The sequence below is a fragment of the Lonchura striata genome, chromosome 25, assembly GCF_046129695.1.
Source record: "Lonchura striata isolate bLonStr1 chromosome 25, bLonStr1.mat, whole genome shotgun sequence".
In the NCBI taxonomy this organism is placed as follows: domain Eukaryota; kingdom Metazoa; phylum Chordata; class Aves; order Passeriformes; family Estrildidae; genus Lonchura; species Lonchura striata.
Window position 1 is genome coordinate 8,752,565 of NC_134627.1, and position 21,074 is coordinate 8,773,638.

The 21,074-nt window shown below is 57.0% G+C and overlaps 1 protein-coding gene across 13 annotated transcripts in view; it reads left to right on the plus strand.

Moving 5' to 3' along the window:
* The window catches only part of MAPT (microtubule associated protein tau), a 41,018-nt gene that overhangs the window by 16,225 nt on the left and 3,719 nt on the right, over window positions 1-21,074 (plus strand). For 3 of the 13 annotated variants that reach the window (XM_077788361.1, XM_021538525.3, XM_021538524.3), the window contains exons 2-13: window positions 897-985; window positions 2,232-2,318; window positions 3,316-3,402; window positions 4,885-4,950; window positions 10,188-10,234; window positions 12,421-12,547; window positions 13,030-13,080; window positions 13,448-13,713; window positions 16,550-16,642; window positions 16,787-16,879; window positions 19,884-19,965; window positions 20,086-20,198. In XM_077788361.1, the coding sequence (XP_077644487.1) occupies window positions 940-985; window positions 2,232-2,318; window positions 3,316-3,402; window positions 4,885-4,950; window positions 10,188-10,234; window positions 12,421-12,547; window positions 13,030-13,080; window positions 13,448-13,713; window positions 16,550-16,642; window positions 16,787-16,879; window positions 19,884-19,965; window positions 20,086-20,198 (1,158 nt within the window). In that variant the 5' untranslated portion in view covers window positions 897-939. Of the gene's footprint in view, window positions 1-896; window positions 986-2,231; window positions 2,319-3,315; window positions 3,403-4,884; window positions 4,951-7,319; window positions 8,154-10,187; window positions 10,235-12,420; window positions 12,548-13,029; window positions 13,081-13,447; window positions 13,714-16,549; window positions 16,643-16,786; window positions 16,880-19,883; window positions 19,966-20,085; window positions 20,199-21,074 lie in introns of those variants that run through there. The other 10 variants (XM_077788371.1, XM_077788363.1, XM_077788366.1 and 7 more) reach the window with 10 other exon arrangements.

The following is a 21,074-nucleotide window of genomic DNA, read 5'->3' on the forward strand; positions in this document are numbered from 1 at the left end:
TAATTTATTGCCAGCACACAAAACCACAAGTTTCCTCCTTGCTGCTGGTAACCTGAGCTCCACTGCTGGATTCAGCGGGCCCTGAGGGTCACGGCAAGCATGTGATCACACTAAAAGCTGATTATTAATCACTGCCAATGGCTGTAATCATACCAGCTCTTAGGAAGGCAGCTGAAAGCACTGTCTGTCCACCCGGCGCGGAGCAGGGGCAGGTAATGGTTGTTGGAGACTTCATTTCCTCTCGCAGATCAAGGCAGTTCGCAGAATCAGCTGGGAGGTTTGGCACCTTTCTGCTCCCACCCCAGACCTGTTTGCTTGGCTCTGTGCTGTGGTGAGGCTCTCTGAGCCTGCAGGAAGGGTTTGGGGTTAAAGCAGGGGCTGTGCTGTCCCCTCTCAGCCACAGCTGAGCGAGACCCTCTCCTCTGAGAGTCCAAAATCCATCTGTGGATAGGCCTGGTGTCCCCCCTCTGCCGCTTTCGGATGGCTTTGAAGATGTGTGTCCCTGCTGGGTGTCTCCACAGGGAGGGGAGGATCCCTTCCCACAGCAGCATCACACCTCCCCAGCAAATGCATCTCTTGGGGGACTGGTTAAACTGGGAAATGCAGAGTTTGGAGCACCAGGAGCCAGTCAGCACAGCCTGCTGCTCGCAGGGAGCTCCTGGGGTGAAGCTGTGTCAGGGCAGTGTCCTGGGTGCACCAGGGTGCTCTTTTTCCTTGGGACATCTTAAACACCCGTGGAATTTCAGTGCAGCTGGCAGGAGGTGCCTCTGTGTTTGTTGTGAGGGATGCAGTGACTGGCACATGCTTTTGCCTGTGCAGGAATGGCCAGACCTTCCCTTTGCTGCTGCTGTGACAGGTTTTGCCTAATGGGTGTTAGTTTTTACTCTCCTTTCCAGGTACCTTTGCTGAGAGGTGGCAGAGCAGCCTCAGGACACCACCATGATGGAGGATCACGCACCTGGCCAGGAAAAGCACTTCTCATCAGGTGAGCACGTCCAGGACGGGGTGGAGGACCTGCCTGGGCCCCTGCTGAGGCAGGGGGAGAGGCAGAGCAGCCAGGGGTGCTGGTGGTGCCAGGGCTCCTGGCAGGGACACTGTGGTCAGCTGGCTGCAGCCAGGGCACCACGGGGAGCCCACGGGGTGCTCCACGTGCACGGTGGCAGCGAAATGCTGCTCGTGGATCTCGCTGCCCACTGAGCAGAAGAACCCCAGACCAGGGGCGATCCCACTGCTGCAGCTTTGCAAGTGTGTGTTTGTGTTCACTCCTCAGTTTGCTAAGAAAGCACAGCACTTCTTTTTATTTGGGGTCACAGCTCGAGGGTGCTGCTTGCTGCCTGCCTTCCTCACCTGCACAGGGACCTGGGGAGAACTGAACAGAGAGCTCTGGGCGTGGGGGCCATGCTAGAGTCTTCCTCACCATATTTCAGACCTGCATTTCTTCAGAAGCTTTTCCTTTCTCATTCCACCGTGCTCCACAGCTGAGCTTGGAAACCCGCACCGCCCAGCAGACCTGGGGGGACTCACTCCTGGCTGTGCTCCATATAAACATCATCTTAATTTCCTTTTCTTGAGGTGCTTTGGACACCTCTTCAAGCAGATAAATGGATGGCCTCTGTCCTGGAGAGAATCCAGAGCATCCATTCATCCAGTAGCGCATTGCGGTCCGGCAGCTCCTCTCAGCTTGTGAAACATCACAGGTTCTCAGGGATCTCACTTCTTCTTTTCCAAATCAGTTTTTCCAGCTCTCATTATTTGATTTGCCTGCACCCTTGCTGAGAGGAGACTTGTGCCTCTTGCCCTGCTCTTCCAGAAGACTTTTGCCACGGTTTCTTGGCACAGAATGCTGTCCTGCAGCAGCCCCGTCACAAACACGGGCTGGTTTGCAGTCCTGGGAGTGCTCAGCCTGCTCTGGGAGGGAGAGGACAACAGGGGCTCAGAAGCTGCACATCTTTCCTCCTTACGTTGCCGAGATCTCCTTGCCTGCTTGTGCCATGCTTTGCTGTTTCTGCCTGCCCGGTTCACTGGGCTTTTCTTTTGCTGGTGGGTTTCCATTTGTTCCTTTCGGCGCTCACACTGGTGCTTTTGGTTGGCATTTCCACGCTTTGCTTGCTCTTGGCTCAGGTGGTTTTACTCTCCAGCTGCAGCTTCTTGCAGCTGTGGATCACAGCTGGTAACCCCCAGGCCCCAGCTCTTAGCCAAGGACCTGTTGTAAGTATGTGAATGTTTTCCAGGCTATCCCCTTCAGATACCAGTCGATGATGGATCGGATGAGCCTGTTTCTGAAACATCTGACGCTAAGAGCACCCCAACTACGGAAGGTGGGAGCTCTTTGACTTTCTGCTTTGGGACCATGCTGGACGGGGTCGTGGTAAACCTCGCCACAGACTCCCCGTGCCGTGTCCTGGGGGTTTCTCAGGAGGAGAACCCCTTTGTTAGTCTCATCACTAGTGGTGTTGGCTGTGCTGCAGAATGAGATAATGAGCCCCAGAGGTGCAGAGTGGGCTGCAAAGCAGGAAAGGTGAATTGTTCCTTGCAGCTCAGGAAGCTGCTGGTGGTTTGCTTCCTGCAGCCTTTACAGGGGCACTGCAGGGCCCTGGCAGAGCAGCCAGGAGCTGCTGTGTTGAGTGGCACAGGTTTGTGTCTGTGCTCCCCAGGTCCTGACTGCCTCGTGGGTAGAAAGGCTCTAACTCCAGAGTGGTCTAGAGACTTGTTCACTGTTGTAATTACCTTCACTTTTTGCCTTCCTCTGGCTGCTTTAATCCCAGGAATCTGCCTTTGGAGACTTGAGGTAGAGGCTTTAGCTTGCAAAATTGTTCTGAAAGGAAGGAAGGGTGGGCAGAGATGCTGAGCAGTCCCAGCCCTGTCCCGCTGGAGGTGTGGGCTGAGCGATTGTCAGGAAAGTGCCTCAAGAAATCAGGACATAAAACCTGTCTGGTGCAGGAGGGGATTTTGTCCTGCTTTCCAGCCGGGCTGGGGCTGCAGGATGAGCAGCCACCCCTCTGGTAGGTGGAGCTGGGTGTCCCTGCGTCCCAGAGCACGGTGCAGCCACTTGGGGTGCTCCGTGCAGCTCCAGGGGAGCTGCTGCGTGCTGCTCCACAGCAGCCGTGTCCCCGTGCAGGATTTAGTGGTGGATTTTTGGGCAGAAGCGTAGGGAGCGTTGTGTGGCAGGGGCCAGCTCGTGGTGTCCCTGTGGCTCTGGCTTTGGAGCCGTGCTTGGCCGTGAGGGAGCCGAGGGCTTCTCCGGGCAGGAAGTTCTCCAGGCCTGCAGAGGGCTTTGCCTCCCAGCAGCTGTGTGAAAGCCGTGTTGTTTTGCAGATGCCACAGCACCTTTAGTGGAGGAAGGAGACCACGAGGATCAGGGTGGTGCGGAACAGCACGGGGAGATCCCAGAAGGAACCACAGGTGAGGGAGACCAAGGTGCAGCTTCATCTCTTGCTGCAGACAGAGCAGAGAGCTGGACTGGTCGGTGTTGTGAGGCAACACCACGAAACCTCTCGCAGGGACGCTGCTCCCAGCCCTGCTTCCTTCTTCTCTGGAGAATTCCTCTCTCAGAGCTGTCCTCTTGCCTTCCCCGTCCTGGGGGGAACTCGCAGCCTTTTCTTCTCTCTTTCTCTGCTCCACACCTGACCATCCTTCTGTCTGGTGTCTCTGTGGTGGCTTTGGCTCCCACCTCCAGGCTCCTCTCTGCAGATCCGGGTCCTTCCCGTGCCAGCAGCCCCTGGGTGCCTCCTGCAGCCCCTGGGTGCCTCCTGCAGCCCCCGGGCTCTGCCCAGCCCTGGCGGTGTCTTTGGAGTGGCAGGTGGAAACCAGGCCACTGCAGCAGTGCTTTTAAGGGTGATGCAGAGCCAGTGAAGTGACTAATTCAGCCTGAATGCCCTGTGGGCAGCCACTGCACCTGGGCCTGGTTTTCCAGGGAAGGATGGGGCCTTCCAGAGGCAGAGCAGGGAGTGACTGTGGCAGTGCTGTGTGTGGGAGAGCAGGATGTGTCTGAAAAATGAGGATGTGTCCCCTGTGCCATAGCCAGTGGCTTTCCCTGGAAGCATCAGGCAGGACCTGAGAAAAGCAGCGGGTAGAAAAGGGCTTCTGCCAGTGCCAAGCACTGAAACAAACTCACAGCAGTGGAATTTCTGTGCTGCATCTGGTCCCTGAGCTGCTGGTGGAGCCCTGGACTGAAGCACAGAGCCTCTGGTGCAAGATCAGACTGTCCCAGGGAGCCAGTGTATCCTGAACTGCTTGGATAAAAATGAGGAAAACAGAGAAGAAGTCCTAGTTTGACTGGAGAACTGAGGCATACCAATAGAATTATTTAAGCTAGTTTGAAAATAGTCATAGAATAAACTGAAGAAATGCTGAGGAAGACAAACCACCATCACTGTGAAGAAAACCTTCTCTTATGCTTCTCTGATGTACCTGTAGTCCTGAAGTTCAGGATTTCTCTATAGATTTGTATCAGGCTTGGAGTTACTGGTCTCAGCCAGCCTTGGCAGGGCTCACAGGTTGGTCACAGACACAAGAAGTGAGCTCAGGTAAGAGACGTCCATGGGCGTGCTGCTGGCCGTGTAAAGGCCACGTGGGGGTAGAAGAGGATCTACATCCGCAAGTTGCCTTGCTCCTTAACAGCCTGTTTTCTGCCTGGAAGAGCTTGTGCTAACCTGCCATTTAGGATGTGGAAGCTGGTGAAACACTGCTCTGGTCTGTAGAGCAGGGGCTGAGCAGATCCACCCGGGTCCTTCATCAGTGTGGGGAGATTTCTGCCCTGCTGCAGAGATCCTGCCCGTTCTGCTGGGCAGCCTCGGCAGGGAGGTAAATTCATTCTCCAGGCACGTGCTTGAACTCAGCTCTTATTTTGATGATGTTTTTCCCCTTCTTTCTCTGCCTGAGCAGCTGAAGAGGCGGGCGTAGGAGCCACTCCCAACCTGGAGGACCACGCTGCAGGAGATGCCACTCAAGGTGGGTGAATCGTCTCTCACTGGGACCAGCTGCTGCTGCCCACGCTTGCAGAGGGCTGGTGGTGGCTGGGGAGGTTTGTTCTGTGAGGAAACGCTCTGCCCTGCTCAGCAGCTCTCCCTGTTCCTGGCAGAGGAGGGCCATGCACTCCTGGGCTGTTCCAACATGCTCTTTACAGGGAGCTGCAGCTCCTCGTGCACCAGATTTCCCTCTCAGATGGCCAAAGTCACGGTGCTTGTTTGTCCAGCTGCAAAACCAGTGTGTTCTCCAGGCTGGAAAAGCTGCTGGACAGAGCTGGGATGTGCTGTGGCCAGAGGAACTGCTCAGCTTGAGCAGAGGCAGTGCAGGCCTTGTGCTCACACATGAAACCAGCAAATTCTTTAATTGCTGTGACTTTCTAAAGTAAAACAGGACTCAAACCTACTCACTCATACCCTGACTTCAACACTAAGGGATTTTCCTCCTCATCCCAGTCTTGGGGAATGTGAGTGAGGAAGCCAGACACAGTGGGCAGCGAGTGTTCTCACAGCATTCATTTTGTGTCTGCTTCGAAGGGCTGAAAATTATCCAGGGACCATCTGGCTACCTGGAAAGTTTCTCTTGACTCGCCTTAGTTCAGACTTGATGGAAAATTGGTTCCCCAAAGCCCCCAGTGCTGGCTTAATTCCATGGGGCAGACTTGGGGCTTGAGACTCCCTGTGATGCTTCTGTCCTGCCTGCACTGCACACCACAGCACTAATTGAGTGTGCTGTTTAAAATCTGAGTCAAAAGCCATTTTGTGAAGCAGTTTTCTGTGCAGTAAACATAACAAATCCCTCCAGCTGAGCAGTGTCTTTCATTTCCACGGCTCCATTAGTGCATTTAGACATCCATGTCTTTTACAGAAGTAAGTAGGTTTTGCCTTCTCAGCTCAGGGCAGAATTCAGGTCGTTGTTGCTTTCCACACACAGATGAGCACAATTCTGCCATTAGAATAAAACCTTTACTGGCCTGGCCAGTGTTTTTGGACTGTCAGCTCTTCTAAACATGAAATAGTGGCACCCCTATAAAAAAGAAATCAGGATTGTTGGTGGAGGGGGTTGAAGTTCTCTCTGCTCTGGTTCTAGTGCTGTTTCTCACCAGGTTTTTACTAAGCCCTTTCTGCCTTGTCCCGGGATCTTTCAGCTGTCACATCCGAGGTCTTTGTGTGGTTGTTTCACTTAACTGTGATATTCTCTTAAAATGGGGAGCGCACTGACGAATGACCAAGTTGGTCTTGACTATCTTTTCTTGAGTCTTGTTTGTTGATCTGCCAAAGCCACAGTTGTGGTCTCAGGGCTCTGATTTAGGCTCTTCACCTGGTCAGTGCTCAAAGAGACCAAAGTGTCCTTGAAGCTGAGCCAGCTCATCATACAGGAGGCACATTGTTCCTGGGCTGGCTGACTCCAGAGCAATGTACCCAAGTCCAGGTGAATCCCCCATTGCTCAGGGCATCTTTCCTTCAGCTGAAGGCATTTCCAGCAGAAAAGCTCCAGCTCAGCTGGAAGATCTGGCTTCATGCATTAATTGTCGGGTGGAATTGTAAAGGTCTGTGTCATGCACAGGACAGTGACAGAACAGATTCCCCTCTTACACACACAGGTGCCAAAAAAGAAAAGAGAAGCAGACAAATCTTTGTCTCTGTGGCCTCAGCTTGAGGGGTTCAGATGTCACTCAGCCCAAATGCTGGCAGAGCAGCAGCACCGGAGCTCTCAGGGAGTGCACGGTCCCAAACCGTGGCCCTGTGGCTACAGCCACGTTCTTCTCCACAGTCCTTTCCCTGCTCTGGCATGGCATGGCAGTGCTCTTCCCAAGCTCCTGGGCAGTGGGAACAGTCAAAGAGCAAAGCAGAGGTGGCTTGAGCTCTGAAGCCAGTGCTGTGTGTGCCCGAGCACCTCCCGAGGGGAGGGAAGGCCAGCAGGGCTCTGTGAGGACAGGAAGGAGGACAGGGCTCTGGCCCTTGTTCAGGCCCTTGAGGCAAGAAGAGGTGGGCACTGACCAGCAGACTGGTGGTCCAGTGGTGGTGTTAGGGAAAATGGGAATGTTCTTGGCTTCTGGAGACCTCTACAGCTGAACCAGCTCATGGAGTGCAGGGCAAACCCGGCCCCTCCGAGCCAGGTCCAGGCAGGAATCAGATCTCCCAGGTGCTGGTGCTGATCCCCGCGGGGCTCAGAGTTCTTTAAAGGCAAAAGCCACTGCAGGAGCGAGTTGTCTGTTCAGTGGGGTGGGGTGGGACTTGCTTTTGTCTCTCGATTGCCAGTAGAAATGCTGACTCTCTCTCACCTTACGTGATGTTTGACATGCCTGTGCTAATTTCTTGCCCATGCTTCACACCCCACGACTTCAACTCCAGGCGAGCCGAGCTCTCCAAGGCTCCAGCCTGGCCCTCGAGAGCGTGTGGGAGCTGCAGTAAAAAGTGGCAGCCAGCCCCCAGAGCAGGGCCTGGGGCCTCAGCAGCCACCTCAGTCCCGTGAAACCACGGCTCCGGCAGCAGCCCCCACCAGAATCGAGGTCACCATCCCCATCCCCCTGGACATGTACCAAGGCTCCGGAGCCCCCGAAGGCAGCGGGGACCTGTGGCACCAGGGAGGCACAGAAGGCCTGGCCCGAGCAGGTGGCACAGGTGGCCACAAAGATGGACCATCTCCTCTGTGTGCCAGAGCCCCGATAAAAGAAGATTCCCAGAGGGATGAGGACCGGGATATCGATGAAACTTCTGGGCAGGGTTTGCCTTCCCTCACGGATCAGCGTGTTTCTCTGGCACCTGAAAAGGGCTCGTGCCCAGCAGCTGCCCAGGAGACTCGTGAAGAATATGATGGAGAAAACAAGTCCAAAGCTGTCCTCAGAGACAGCCCAGGAGAGGCACTTCTGGTTGAAGCTGAGTCACATAAAGCAGGAGAGGACCAAGAGGAGAAGCAAGAGCTGCTGGGGGGAGAAGGAGGTCCAGGCAGCACCCTGTCAGAGCCTGCTGGAAGTGTCTCCCAAAAACAGGCTGAGCCCAGGGAGGGAGAAGATTCTGTGCTAGAAAGAGCCGAACTCCCTGCTGAGGGAGAGGACGGTGTGAAGAAGGTGGATGAAGGTGCTCCTGTGGGAGAGGCCGTGCCGGATGCAGGGGGCCGCCGGACGCCCCGGAGGAAGCCGGGCGGGCTGGCTGCAGACAAGGCCAGTCGTGTGCCCCTGCTCAAAGGTGTGTGCCCCAGCACTGCAGCTTGCTGCCACCTCGGCTCCTGCTGCTTGGAAATGGCCTGGACCTGTGCTGGGACTGATGCACAGCTGCTGCTCCCTCCCTGCCCTCCCAATTCAGTCCTGGACTGGATTGACAGAGCCTTGTGCTGCGGTTCTGCGTCCCTTGCATGGTGCTGGTGTGTCCCTAATCGTGCTTTTCTCACCCGTTTTTGTTTTGATTTCTTTGGATCTGTTGGGTGGGCGCCTTAACTCCCACCTGGCCCCTTCCCCGAGAAGACGAGGACCTGGAGGTGGCTCTGGCACGTTGGTGTGGGCTCACCTGGCCTGTGCAGCTTGTTCCAGCAGGACACGTGCCTTCTGGCTTGCACGGCCAGGAACTCTTGGAGTCTGGTCCAGTAACTCCTGGAACTGCCTTTCCTAAAGAGGAGGGAGGAGGAAAAAGGCAAGGATGGCAGGTCTAACCTGGAAAAGCCCCCACGCTGATCCTGTTCCTTGTACTTTCCCCTTAAAGACCCGCTGGGGCTGCTGCTGGAGGCAGGGCTGCAGCCAGCAGGACCTTTCCCCACTGCCAGGCATGTCCATTGCTCTTCCCAAGCATCCTGCTGCCATGCCAGCTCTGGATGGGCATCCCTGGGTGTGCCAGCACGGTGCTCTGGGGGCTCAGAGGAGCTGCCTGCCTGTCTGGGGGCACCTAAACAGCGTGTGGGGCTGGGCTGGGCTGGGAGGGCAGCCTTGGGAAAGCTCGGAGCTCACCACGAAGTGCTCGAGCATCCCTTAGGCCTTTCCTTTCTGCTTTCCACCCCCCCTGGGCTCAGGACGGTGCCAGGGGCCCGGCCCAGCGGCCGAAGGCAGGTGCTGCTGTGGGCTGGCTAAGGAGCCAGGGCAGCAGGGCTCGGGCTGGTCTCACCGCTCGGACCTCAGCTCTGGCTCCCCGGGGCAGGTCCTGGGGGAAGCTCTGCCTTCTCCCCAGCTCCACCTCCAAGGGCTGGCTTGGCTGCTCCCACTGGCCTGGGAATGCTGCTGGGCTTGCGGCTCTGCTGCGCGGGGCTCAGGCAGGAATTGCTGATGGAGCTTTTCCCGCTGGAGCCAAAGCTCAGAAGATGTTTCTCGTTGTTCCCTGTGGGATCAGCAGCGGGAAGCTTCGCTCGTGTGCTGCAGGGCACTGGCATGGCTTGCACTGGAGCCTGCAACCACGGCGGGGTGGGGATGCACTGCCCAGAGCCAGCCAGCTTCTGATTCAGTGGGAGAACTTTAATTATTTAATGGTCTCTCCCTTCAAAGCTGGTTTGGCTCCAGCCTTGCTCCAGTGTGCAGCTCAGCTGGATCTGGGAGGGGTCAGTGCTGGATTTGCAGCATTGTCCATGTCAGGAAAGGGCTGATCCCCCAGGACAAGTTTCCCAACACTGGGGAGAATATCAGCAGCTTCTCCTCCCAATTAGCTGAAGATGGGGGGAAAAGGGCTTTGTTATAAGTGCCTTGGAGTACAAACTTTATCTCCTCCCCATTTCTAATCTCCTAATTAGACTGACCCAGGTGGAAGGGGCACCGTGCTGGGAGGCAGGGAGCAGCCTGTCAGGAGAGATGGGAATTAACAACAGCAGGGATAAAAGTGCTCTGCAGGGCCGACTGAAGAGCCCCTTAAACGAGATTATAGTGCTGCTGGGCTGGGGCTTCCTTCAGTTTGGGTGTTAGAACAAGTGGGTGTTTCAGAGACTCGTGTGTAGGGCTGAAGGGAACTGTCCTGGGCTGGATGGATCCTGCAGGAGCTGGGTGGAAATCTGGGCAAAACGCTCTCTCCCAAACCTCCCTGGTGTGTCTGGTCCCCAGTGCTGACTAACACAGCATCATCTGCTAACACAGAAGGAATGTGTTTGTGGAGTGGTGGAAGGATTTCTGCAAGAGGTGGTGACTTTGTCACATTTCTAAGAACAGTACTAAGGCAGAGTAGGGACAGGGAACACCCCCAGCACTGTGTTCTCACCTCGGGAGTTTTTGACCAGGACAAGAGGTGTAACTGTTTGTTTCCGTCTGTCAGGTCGTGTTGACAAGGAAGGGACTGAAGCTGATGAAAAGAAACCCAAGGTAAGCTAAAAACCAGAACCAGGGGTGACACCTGTCCGTGTTCCTGGCTCCTCTGCTGCCCTGCTGTTGTTCCTCTTAGGAAACCTGCCCATTATGTTCCATTTTTCCATTTGTTTTCAAGAGTGTTTTTATGTTTTCTTCCCTCCCCTGGGTTTGGATGGTGCAATCCATGGGTTCTTTAAGGGTGAGGAAATGGTCCAAATCTAAATCAAGCACGTGGCTCACGGGGTTGGGTGGGAGGTTGGAGAAATCATTTTATCAGCCCAGGACTGAAAAGCAGCAGCTGACCTTGGAGCAGACTCAAAACTGCACCAGGGACAAGCATAACTATGAAAAGAGCAAAACATGTAATTAAAACATTAAATTAAATAACCTAGGCCTTGCAGGTCATAGAATATCCTGAGTTGGAAGGGATCCACAAGAATCATCAAATCCAGCTCCTGGCTTGCACAGGACAACCCCCAGAAAGGATGCTGTGTTGTGCTCTGGGTGAGGAATAGAGTTTAATAATGGGTAAATCCCAGAAGTTAAACAATATCTGTCACACTGGTAATTTGGAGGAGGTTTAGCTCAGCTGGCCATTATCCTGGTTAGTGCCTGAGAGGGATAATGGACAAGCTGAAGGGAAATGCAGTGGGTGAAGAGTAAGAGATGAGGAATTGAATTATTTTCTAACACCAAAGTTGGTTATTTCTTTATATACAGCCCTGGCTGTCTACCCCACACCCAGCTCTGTATTGCACCTTCTAATCCTATTTAATGTCGCTGACCCCATTTTATTTCCCTCCCACGCTGATTTTCTTTTGGTTTTGTTCCCATTTTATTTAATTTCCAAGAAATCCTCACCTTGCCCTGCCTCCCCCCCGGCTCTGTGCCCCCATCACTCCGAAAGCCCCGTCCAGCCCTGCCTCTGCCCGCAGTGCAGCCGTGCAGGGAGCACAGCCCACGCTGGGGACGGGCTGGGAGAGGCAGGCTGCGGGTGCTGTGGGCGCTGCGGGTGCTGCGGGTGCTGCGGGTGCTGCGGCACTGCGGGTGCTGCGGGTGCTGCGGGCACTGGGGCACTGCGGGTGCTCCCAGCTGCTGCGGGCACTGAGGGTGCTGCGGGCACTGACAGCACTGCAGGCACTGCGGGCATTGCAGGCACTGCAGGCATTGTGGGCGCTCCCAGCTGCTGTGGGCACTGCGGGCGCTGCAGGCATTGCAGGCACTGCGGGCGCTGCAGGCATTGCAGGCACTGCGGGCACTGCAGGCATTGCAGGCACTGCGGGCGCTGCAGGCACTGCGTACTACAGGCACTGCGGTGTTCCTGGCTGCTGCAGGCACTGTGGGCACTGCTGGCTCTGCAGGCTCTGCGGGCTCTGCGGGCGCTCCCAGCTGCTGCAGGCTCTGCGGGCTCTGCGGGCTCTGCGGGTGCTCCAGGCTCTGCGGGCACTCCCTGTCCCTGCAGGGCCGCACGCTGCCCGGCCGCCCTGCCAGGGCCGGAGCCAGGGCTGGAGCCGGAGCCGTGCCTGGGGCACCCAGGCTGTCTGTGCTGCTGCAGCTGTGACCGTGCCCCTGGCCGGGCCCTTCCAGCCCTTCCTTGCTCTCGGTTTGGCCGTGCCAGGGCTGCGGGTGCTGCGCGGGGAGGAGGGCGTGCAGCACCTCCATGGCCGGTCCTGAGGGGGAGCAGAGCCTCGGAGCTTCGTCCCTTTGTGGCATTCAGGCACACAAACACACCCACGGTGAGGGAAAGCACAGGGAGTGCAGGTCACACACAATCCTGGCATGGTTTGGGCCAGAAATGACCTTAAAGTCCACCCAGTGACTCCCCAGCCGTGGCAGGGACACTTCCCCTGTCCCAGCTGCTCAAACCCTGTCCAGCCTTGGGCACTGCCCGGGCTGCTCTGGGCACCCTGTGCCAGTCTCAGATGCTGGGATTGATTTATCTTCTGTACAAAATTTTGGCAGAACAAGGGAAAGCAAAGGATGAAATGCGGGGAGCAGAGGTGTGGCTAAGGCAGGCGTGAGGGCGCGGTCGCTGAAGCCACCTGGGGAAGGTCCCAGCCTTTCCTGTGCCCCTCCTGTGCACTTGGGACACACGGTGTGAGCAGGCACAGCCCAGGGGTGGGGAATGGAGGCGTCGAGGCTCTCAGGTGCCCGCTCGGAGGGCTGGCAGCCTGTCCCTGACGTCCCCGCTGTGTCCCCAGGGCCCGGAGGCGAGGGCTGGCTCCAAGACGGGCGCGGCGCGCGCGGGGCAGGCGCAGAGGAACTCCACCAACGCCACCCGCATCCCGGCCAAGACCCCCACGGCCCCCAAGACCCCTCCCAGCTCCGGTAGGTGACGGTGGCAGCCGCGTGCTGGTGGCTGGGTGGTGCTGCTGGGCAGTGCCAGGGGTTCAAGACCGAACCCAGCCCTCCTGGGGCTCCTTCCCGCTGGGTCGAGCCGCTCGTGCCCTGTGTTCATACAGTCTCCACTGAGTAGGAGAGGCCAGTTGCTTCATCCGGTGGGATTTCCTCAAATCTGGAAGATTTAGGCAGCTCCATTTTTTTAATCCATCTACTCGTTTTCTCTCTGGTGATATTTCACAAAGACCAGGGGCAAGAGGATCAATTCTTCGATTACAGGAATGGAGATTAGCCCACTATGCTCAGAAGAAAACCCCAGAAAGCATCAGGCATTGTGAATTTCCATTAAAATGGTGCATTTCACTGGATATATACATATATTTCATACTTAACCAGAGCTGCATTAAACCTTAAATCAATTAATTTTCCAGCTTTATTATGTTTAAGCATCTTTCTCATTCACTAAACAGGCAGAAAGGAGCAGAAAAAGCCACCTCCTGCAGCAGCAAAGACTGAGAAAGGTGATGTTTAAGGGTCTTCTTTTCTTCTTTCGTTTCCTTTTCAAACTGGGGACAGTGCTAAGCTGCTCAGCAATCAGCCTTAGTTAATTACAGAAAATGGTTCTGTCAAAGTGCTTCCAAATTTCTGATAGAAAAGTGGTTCTGAGTGTCTTTTGTCTGTAATTCGTCGTGCCACGCTCGGGTGGGGAGCCTTACTGACGATCCAGGCAGTGGAGACCACCTTCCTGCCGGGATGTCGGGAAGCTGCCTTTGGATCCCAGTTTTTCCTTCCCAAAGGCGTGGCAGGAGGTGCGGGCGCGGGGCTGGGGCGGGCTCCGGGGCGAGCGGAGCGGCGCGGGGCGCTGAGCGGGCTCTGCTGTGTGCGCAGGTGAGCAGCCCAGGTCTGGAGACAGGAGCGGCTACAGCAGTCCCGGCTCCCCCGGGACCCCGGGCAGCCGTTCCCGCACCCCCTCTCTGCCCACCCCACCAGCCAGGGAGCCCAAGAAGGTGGCAGTGGTTCGCACCCCCCCGAAATCTCCCGCCTCGGCCAAGACCCGCGTGCAGCCCTCGGCCGCGCCCATGCCCGACCTGAAGAACGTCAAGTCCAAAATCGGCTCCACCGACAACCTGAAGCACCAGCCCGGAGGCGGCAAGGTAAGCACGGGCTCTGTCCTGCCTGTGGGCACAGGGGCGCTGGGCACTGCCTTGGGCTGGCAGGACCTGCCTGGAGCAGCAGCCGGGCAGCGGGCAGGGCTGCACCCGACTCTGGCTCACCCGCAGGGTTTGGGCTCGGATGCCCGGCCTGGATTCCTTGCTGGCCTGGTGCAGCTCAGGTGTCCCAGGGTGCAGCTCAGGTGTCCCAGGGTGCAGGAACTCGTGGCTGCAGTGATGCTCTGTGCTGGTGTCTGCGTGGGGAGCTGCGTGGGGAGCTGAGCTGCAGCCCGCAGGAGAGGCAGGCTCAGGCTGTGCTCCTGAGTCCCGCCCTGTGCCCGGGGCAGGAGGGCACAGCAGGGTCTGTCTCCTCCTCCTGAGGGTCTCGGCTCCCACCCCACGTGTTGCCACACACTGGGGTGTGGATCCAGCTCTGGTGGCGAGGTTTTGGGTCGTGTTGTGCCACCAGGTGCTGTCTGGCCACACAGTGCAGGGGGGCACGGCCACAACTGGTGGCATTTCTGTCCTTTCAAACGCTTTGCACTCCCAGAAAAGCTGTTTCACAAGCAAAGTGACCTCTGGGCTCCAGGTGCTTGGGAATGAGGCTCTTGGGTTAAATTCTGCAAGCCTGGCAGGGAACACTGCCTGTGCTGGGGTGGCACTGCCTGTGCTGGGGTGGCATTGCCTGTCCTGGGGTGACACTGGTGACACTGCCTGTCCTAGGGTGGCACTGCCTGTGCTGGGGTGACACTGTCTGTCCTAGGGTGGCACTGCCTGTCCCGGGGTGGCACTGTCTGTCCCGGGGTGACACTGTCTGTCCCGGGGTGGCACTGCCTGTCCCGGGGTGACATTGGTGGCACTGCCTGTCCCGGGGTGACACTGCCTGTGCTGGGGTGGCACTGCCTGTGCTGGGGTGGCACTGCCTGTCCTAGGGTGGCACGGCCTGTCCTAGGGTGGCACTGGTGGCACTGCCTGGCTTCAGCCCTTGCAGAGCCCTAAGAAACGTTCCCTGAGTGCTGTGCATGACGTTTTCTGTGAGCAGGTACCTCGGTGGCTCTGAATGTTCCCCTTGGCATGGGGGGAGGCTTTGAGCTGGCTCCCCTGCATCCTGTGGAATGGCAGCCTGCTGCTCCATGGCCTTCCCAGGCGTTTTCCACCGTGGCTGGCGATTTTCTGGCTTTGTGCCACCATCCAGGGGGGCTCTGGAGCCTGGGCAGGGCTCTTGGTCATGAGACAGCAGCACATGAGCACAGAGTCCTTTTTGGGGGGGCTCAGCCCTCCTGCCCACTTAGCACAAGACATGGGTTTTTCTTCCCACCCCCACAAACCCTGTTCTCCAGGGATTTTGGAAGGAACCCTTGTTTACTGGAAAATAGTTAAATTATTTGTTTGTTCTTTTTTAATCCAGCTTTTCCAAGTTGTTTTTTTTCCCCTCTCTGTTTGTTGTTGTTGCTGAAAGAGTAAGAACAGCTGAATCTGGGACAATTCCTTGCTCTTTGCAGGGGAGGATGGCTGGATGCTCTGCTGGGGCTCTGTAGACACCAGGCTGCTCCCAGCAGGATGGTTGCAGCTGGAGCAGAAGGGGCTGATCCCAGATGTTTGATTTCAGGCTGCTCAGAAATGGGTTTGGAGCAGATTCTGGACCCCAGCCTGGGCAAGCAGAGGGGCACAGGGCAGGGGCAGCCAGGCCACGGCCCTGTGAGCTCCTGGTGGCCTCAGCTCTCCTCTTGTGGCTGCACCACGAGTGCTGCTCTGGCAGAGCTGGGTCCTGACGTGTGGGATGAGCTGGGAAGGCTGCTGGAGGCACAGGCCAGCCCTGGAGCATCCAGGCGCTGCAGGGAGCTCCTGCAGGGAGCAGCAGGCTGGGCTGGAGCCCTGCTCAGCCCCGGGATGGTTCCTGTGCCAGGAGGGGACCCTGCTGGGGCTCTCGTGGGCCCTGTCACAGGCTGTGCCTCACGGCTCACACCTCTGCCTTGGCACCTGCATTTACACCCGAGGGGGCTGCAAAGCCACTCCGGGCTGGGTGGGCAAGGAGCAGGGATCCTCTTCAGCCCAGGGCTGCCTGGAAGAGCTGCTGGGGTGCCTGAGGGGGCTCCAGGGCAGCCGGGGGGAAGCGACCCCTGAGTGGAGCCAGCTGCGTGGGCACAGGGCCGGGGCTGCGGGCTGTGCCTGGCAGTGCTTCCACGGGGCCCCGGCCCTTCCCAGCCCCGCTGCCACCCACCAGGGGCTCCTTTGCCACACCACTGGGGTGGGATGGGGCCGGGGCTGCATCCGGGGTGGGGAGCATCCCTGGCAGCCTTGGCTTTCTGCTGGCAGCTGTGCAGGGAGCGTGAGCCCCGCGCAGAGCAGAGCTGGGTGTCCTCTCCCAGAGCTGGACACGCAGCTCCTGCTCCTGTTTGCCCGGCCCAGAGGGGACTGTGGTCCTGGCTCCACGGAGCTGGGCAGGCATTTTTCCCTCAGCCCCACCCCTCCTCATTCCCCTGGCTCTGCAGGAGCTGTTGCTGAGCCCTGGTGGTGCCTCAGCCCTGCCTCCCAGCGGGGTTGCTGCCCAGCCAGGTCCCCGTTTTGTTCAGTGGAAGGATCCAGGCTGAGCTGGCTTTTCGGCTGGTGTTTGTGGCCAGAGCTGCATCACTGCCCAGGCCTGCCCAGGCTAGAGCTATGACCTGCCCACCTCCATCTTCCCTTTCCAGCCCAGCAAGAGGCAAATCTGTGCAGCAAGCCAGAGATTTTCCTGTTTGCTGCTGGCACTGGAAGGCAGGTTCCTGGTTTTAGGGCTATAACACATGGTCGAGCTGCAGATGGTCATGTTGTTTCTCACGCTCTTTTCTGGCTACCAAAGGTGCAGATAATTAATAAGAAGCTGGACTTTAGCAGCGTTCAATCCAAGTGTGGCTCAAAGGATAATATCAAACACATCCCGGGCGGAGGCAGTGTGAGTACCTTCACACTTTCAATGCTCTATGGTTCTTATAATAAGTGGCATGTTGTGTACACTAAACTGCCAATGCTATCTGCAGCGACCCTGCCATCAGATAGCTATTGGTGACGTGCAATGACTCTTTTCTGGCTACCAAAGGTGCAGATAATTAATAAGAAGCTGGACTTTAGCAGCGTTCAATCCAGGTGTGGCTCAAAGGATAATATCAAACACATCCCGGGCGGAGGCAGTGTGAGTACCTTCACACTTTGAATGCACTGTGATAATCCTGATTTCAGTGGCATGTTGTTACACTAATCACCAATGCTATCTGCAGCCACGCTGCTGTCACATAGCCATTGGGGACGTGCTGTCATTTAACCCCGTTAACCCAAAAATGAACCCTAACGAGTCCTGGACATGCCTGACATGGACAGAACTAACTGCCCCGTGTCCAAACCACGTCTGTAACAAACCATCCCAGTAACTCCAGGGCTCTGCACTGCCTGGAAAAAGCCTCCTGGTCTGCAGGAGGGGCCTCAGGCACACGGTGATGCAGGAGATGGGTCCATTTCTGAGCAGACCCAGTCCTCCTTGCTCAGTGTGCTGCTAAATTGGACACGATCCTGCCCCACACGTGCCCGTTCCCATCAGGCAAGTATGATCCATGCAAAATATTCAGATTCTCCTTGCTAACGAAAGTGTCCGGCAGCGCCCACGGAGGCTGAGCCTGAGGGTTGTTGAGTTAATTGATTTGAACACTGGCATTTCCAGCTGTTCCCACACAAACACCAGGCTCAGCTTTCAGTTACTGTGCCAGAAACCTGGAGACACTCCACAGAGGTTGGTGGATTTACAGCTGGAGGCAGTTTGGCTCCAGGAAGGATGCTGGGCCGAGGCAGGCACATCCCTGAGACCCCAGACTGTGTCCTGGGGTCTGCGGGGCCTGGTCTGAGATGTTCCCCGTGGATTTTCCTTCATGTCCCTGAGAAACGGAGCCTTGCAGAAGCTTGGCAGCTGACAGAGCTTTGCAGCCTCTGGATAAATTCGGCGTCGCTCTGCAGTTACTGCACGGGCCAGAGGAGCTGCTCTGCAGAGTCAGAGCCCTGTGAAGCAGTTCCATGGCTGTTCCTCTTCCTCACCCTGGGCTCCTGCCCTGCCCGGGCTGCCCAGGGTGTGGTGCACCAGGGGCTGTTGCTGGCTGCCCACCTCGGTGCTGTGGCTGGTGATGGGCTCGTCCCTTCCTCACAGAGCTCTCCCCGTGGGCCTTGGCAGCTGCACTGGGCTAAGAATGACCCGAGTTTTCACCTGGGGGTGGTGATCCCTCCCCAGGCCCTGCCAGAACTGAAGACCCCGTGAGCTCTGCCTGGCTCTGGCAGCTCTGGGAGCAAAGCCTGCCAGGGGCAGAGTGTCAGGAGGGTGAGCTGGGCAGGGGCAACAAGAGACCCCAGGCACTTTCCCCTGTGGCAGCAGCACCCCCTGCCCAGCCATCCCTGCTTCCAGAGGGAGCTGCCACTCCCTGGGGCTGGGGCCTGGATTCTGAGGGCTGTGGATGCTCTGCCCAGGGGGTGCCTTAGGCAGGAGCTGGCCTTGGCATTGCTGATGCTGAGGGGTGGGATCCCCAGGTCTCTGGCACTGCTTTCCCAGGAAAACAACTCTGTTTCCCCTTTTCCTTTCTTGCTCAAGTGGGGAGGATCCTTCTCTGCTCCCCGGCAGGATGGGAAGGGACGGCAGAGCCCTGTCAAAAAAGGGGCTGGGAATGAGAGCAGAAAGTTCCAATTGATGACCGCGTGTTCTGGAAACGGGAGGACGTTCAGTCCCAGGTCTCAGTGGTACCTGAATTGCTGAAAGACCCTTCAGGGTCACAGCTGGGCTTGGAGAGGCACCAGCTGCCCTTTCTGGGTCTGCTTCCTGCTTTCCAACCAAACCCAGCTCCTCTCCTGCCCGAGTGCATTGAACGTGTGACCTTTCCCTGCGCTGTCTCCACGTCTGTGTCCACGGTGTCTCCCAGACCCCGAGGGGTTGCTTTTCTCCCTCTCTGTCTCCTGTCAAATGTGCCTCCTGGTCTGTGTGAGCAGCAGAGACAAGGCAGGTCAGCAGGGCTCTGTGCCTGGAGTTTTCCTCCTTTTCCTGGCTCCTGGCTGGGGTGAGGGATGTTTCTCAGGGCTGTGACGGTCACTGAGGGTGTTGGGGCCAACGTGGGGAGAGAAGGATGCACCTTCCCCTGGGGCTTTTGGGTGAGCCCAGGTGCTCCGACGGGGCAGAGGTGCAGTGGAGCCTTGGTGCTGCTCGGGGGCTGCTGCAAGGAGGCGGCTCCTCTGCACGGCTCCCTTTGGTGTGGCACATCTCCTGGGGCTGTGAGAGCATCCCCCCTGCTCTGCTGTCCCCAGGGCAGCCTCGAGGCGTGGGCGATGCCAGAGGCATTTTGGCTGCCCCAGGGTGACCTGTGGGGCTCTGGGGACGTTTTCTCCCCCTTGTCTGCTGCTCGTGTGTGTGCCTGCTCCCAGGTCCTCCCTGGTGTGTGCAGCACTGCAGCTCCCGGTGTCCCCGTGTGTGTCCCTGTCCCCGTGTCCGTGCCACGAGGCTCTGGGGACTGGGGGATCTGTGGAGTTTCTGGAGCCCACCTTGAGAGACATCATGGGCAAAGCACATCAAAACAGAGCTTAAAATCACAAAATGCTGTTGCGGTTCAATACTTTATAATTGCCATTTTAATTTCTATGATGTCAACTCCAGATATTTAGACTTTGCTTTGGTTTTTTTTTTATTTAACCCTTATTTCTGTTACAGCATTTTTCAGAAATGCATATTTTGGTCACTCTTTTGAAATTTCTGTGCACATTGATCATTTCTGTTCTTTCAGTTTTTGTGGACATAAGCTTTATGTTTTACACCAGAAAAGGTATTTATTTTTTACGTTTTCTCTCTGGTATATTTCCTCCTTTTGGATGATGTGTATGCAAATCTTAATTAATCACCACTCCACTTTCTCTCTCACTCGAGCACTTTAAAATTGCCTCTGCTCCCCGCTCTGTGGAGAGGTGATCTTGTGCATGCTGACATGTTAAGAGGCTCCTGCACACGGGCATTAATGATCTCCCATTTCTGATGGCAGTTTCTTTGGTGTCATTAATCCTCCTGGGGCTGGAGCTGTCCTTTCCCTCCAGCCCGGCTCAGGTGCTGCTGTGTGTTGTGCTCCCCCTCCCCAGCTGCCCGTGCTGGCCCCAGCTCATCCCCTTCTCTCTCCTCTGGGCAGGTGCAAATCGTTTACAAGCCAGTCGACCTGAGCCACGTCACATCCAAATGTGGTTCCCTGGGCAACATCCACCACAAGCCAGGTACCCTTCGGCCTCGGGGGGGTGTGGAGAGGGGCAGGGGGTGCGGGGGCACCCCAGTGAGCCCCGCGGTGCTGGGTGCTGTTCCCAGCTCCTGACCCCCCTCTCACTCGCCTCTTCCAGGTGGTGGCCAGGTGGAGGTGAAATCTGAGAAACTGGACTTCAAAGATAAGGTGCAGTCGAAAATCGGGTCCCTAGATAACATCAGCCACGTCCCTGGAGGAGGCAATAAAAAGGTAAAGGCGCCCTGGGGACGGCTGTGCTGCTGGGGGTGTGAGGGGACAGAGGGGGACAGAGCTGTGGCCCTGCTGCCAGGATGTCCCCGGGTCCCTCCTCTGCGCCAGCTGAGTGAGCAGGAGCCAGTGACGGCCTCTGCTGTGGTTTCCTGCTCCTGCTGCTGCCTCTCAAGTGTTCTGTGTCTCAGACCCTTCCCAGAGCCAGTGCCACCGCCCTGCTGGGCCTCAGCGCTGCCAGCTGGGCAGCTGCAGAGCTTTAAAGGCTCAGCTTGAGTTAGAACCGGTGACTTGGCAGCAAACTGGCCCTCCTGAAGGTGATGTCTCCTTCCTGACCGAGGCCTCTGTGGAGGGAGGGGAGCGTTTGGGGGGTCTAAATTGAAAGACAAAAGGGTCAGGGAAGTGAGCTGGGGCTGAGCTGTTCCCACCGAGGCTTTGATGGTGACTTCAGTGAGTCTTGGCCAAATAAAACAGCCCCACAGCTGGGCTTCAAGGCCACCACGTCCCCAGCAGGTAGGGGGGTGAGAACAGCAGGTAAGCACAGAGCTGAGACTCCAGCCTGGCGACTCGCAGGGTTCAGCTCCCCCAGGGAAAAGCGGGTTTTATCTTGCTTGCTTTTGCAGCACTTTGTCTCAATGGGAGGGGAAGGTTCTGTTTCAGCTCCTGTATTTTGGCACTTTGTTCTTGGCCACGTGTTCTCTGTGCAGCTCCAGCTCTCACCTCCAGCTGGCCTCTGACTGCGGGACCACTTGACTTCCTTACCCTTCTCTCTGCCGTGCATCAGCCTCCCCTGTGCTTCATTGAGCCTTTTGCCATCGGTTTTGTGATTCCAGTGATGGCTCTGTCACGTCCTGGCACATTCACTGGGCCATAGTTTGA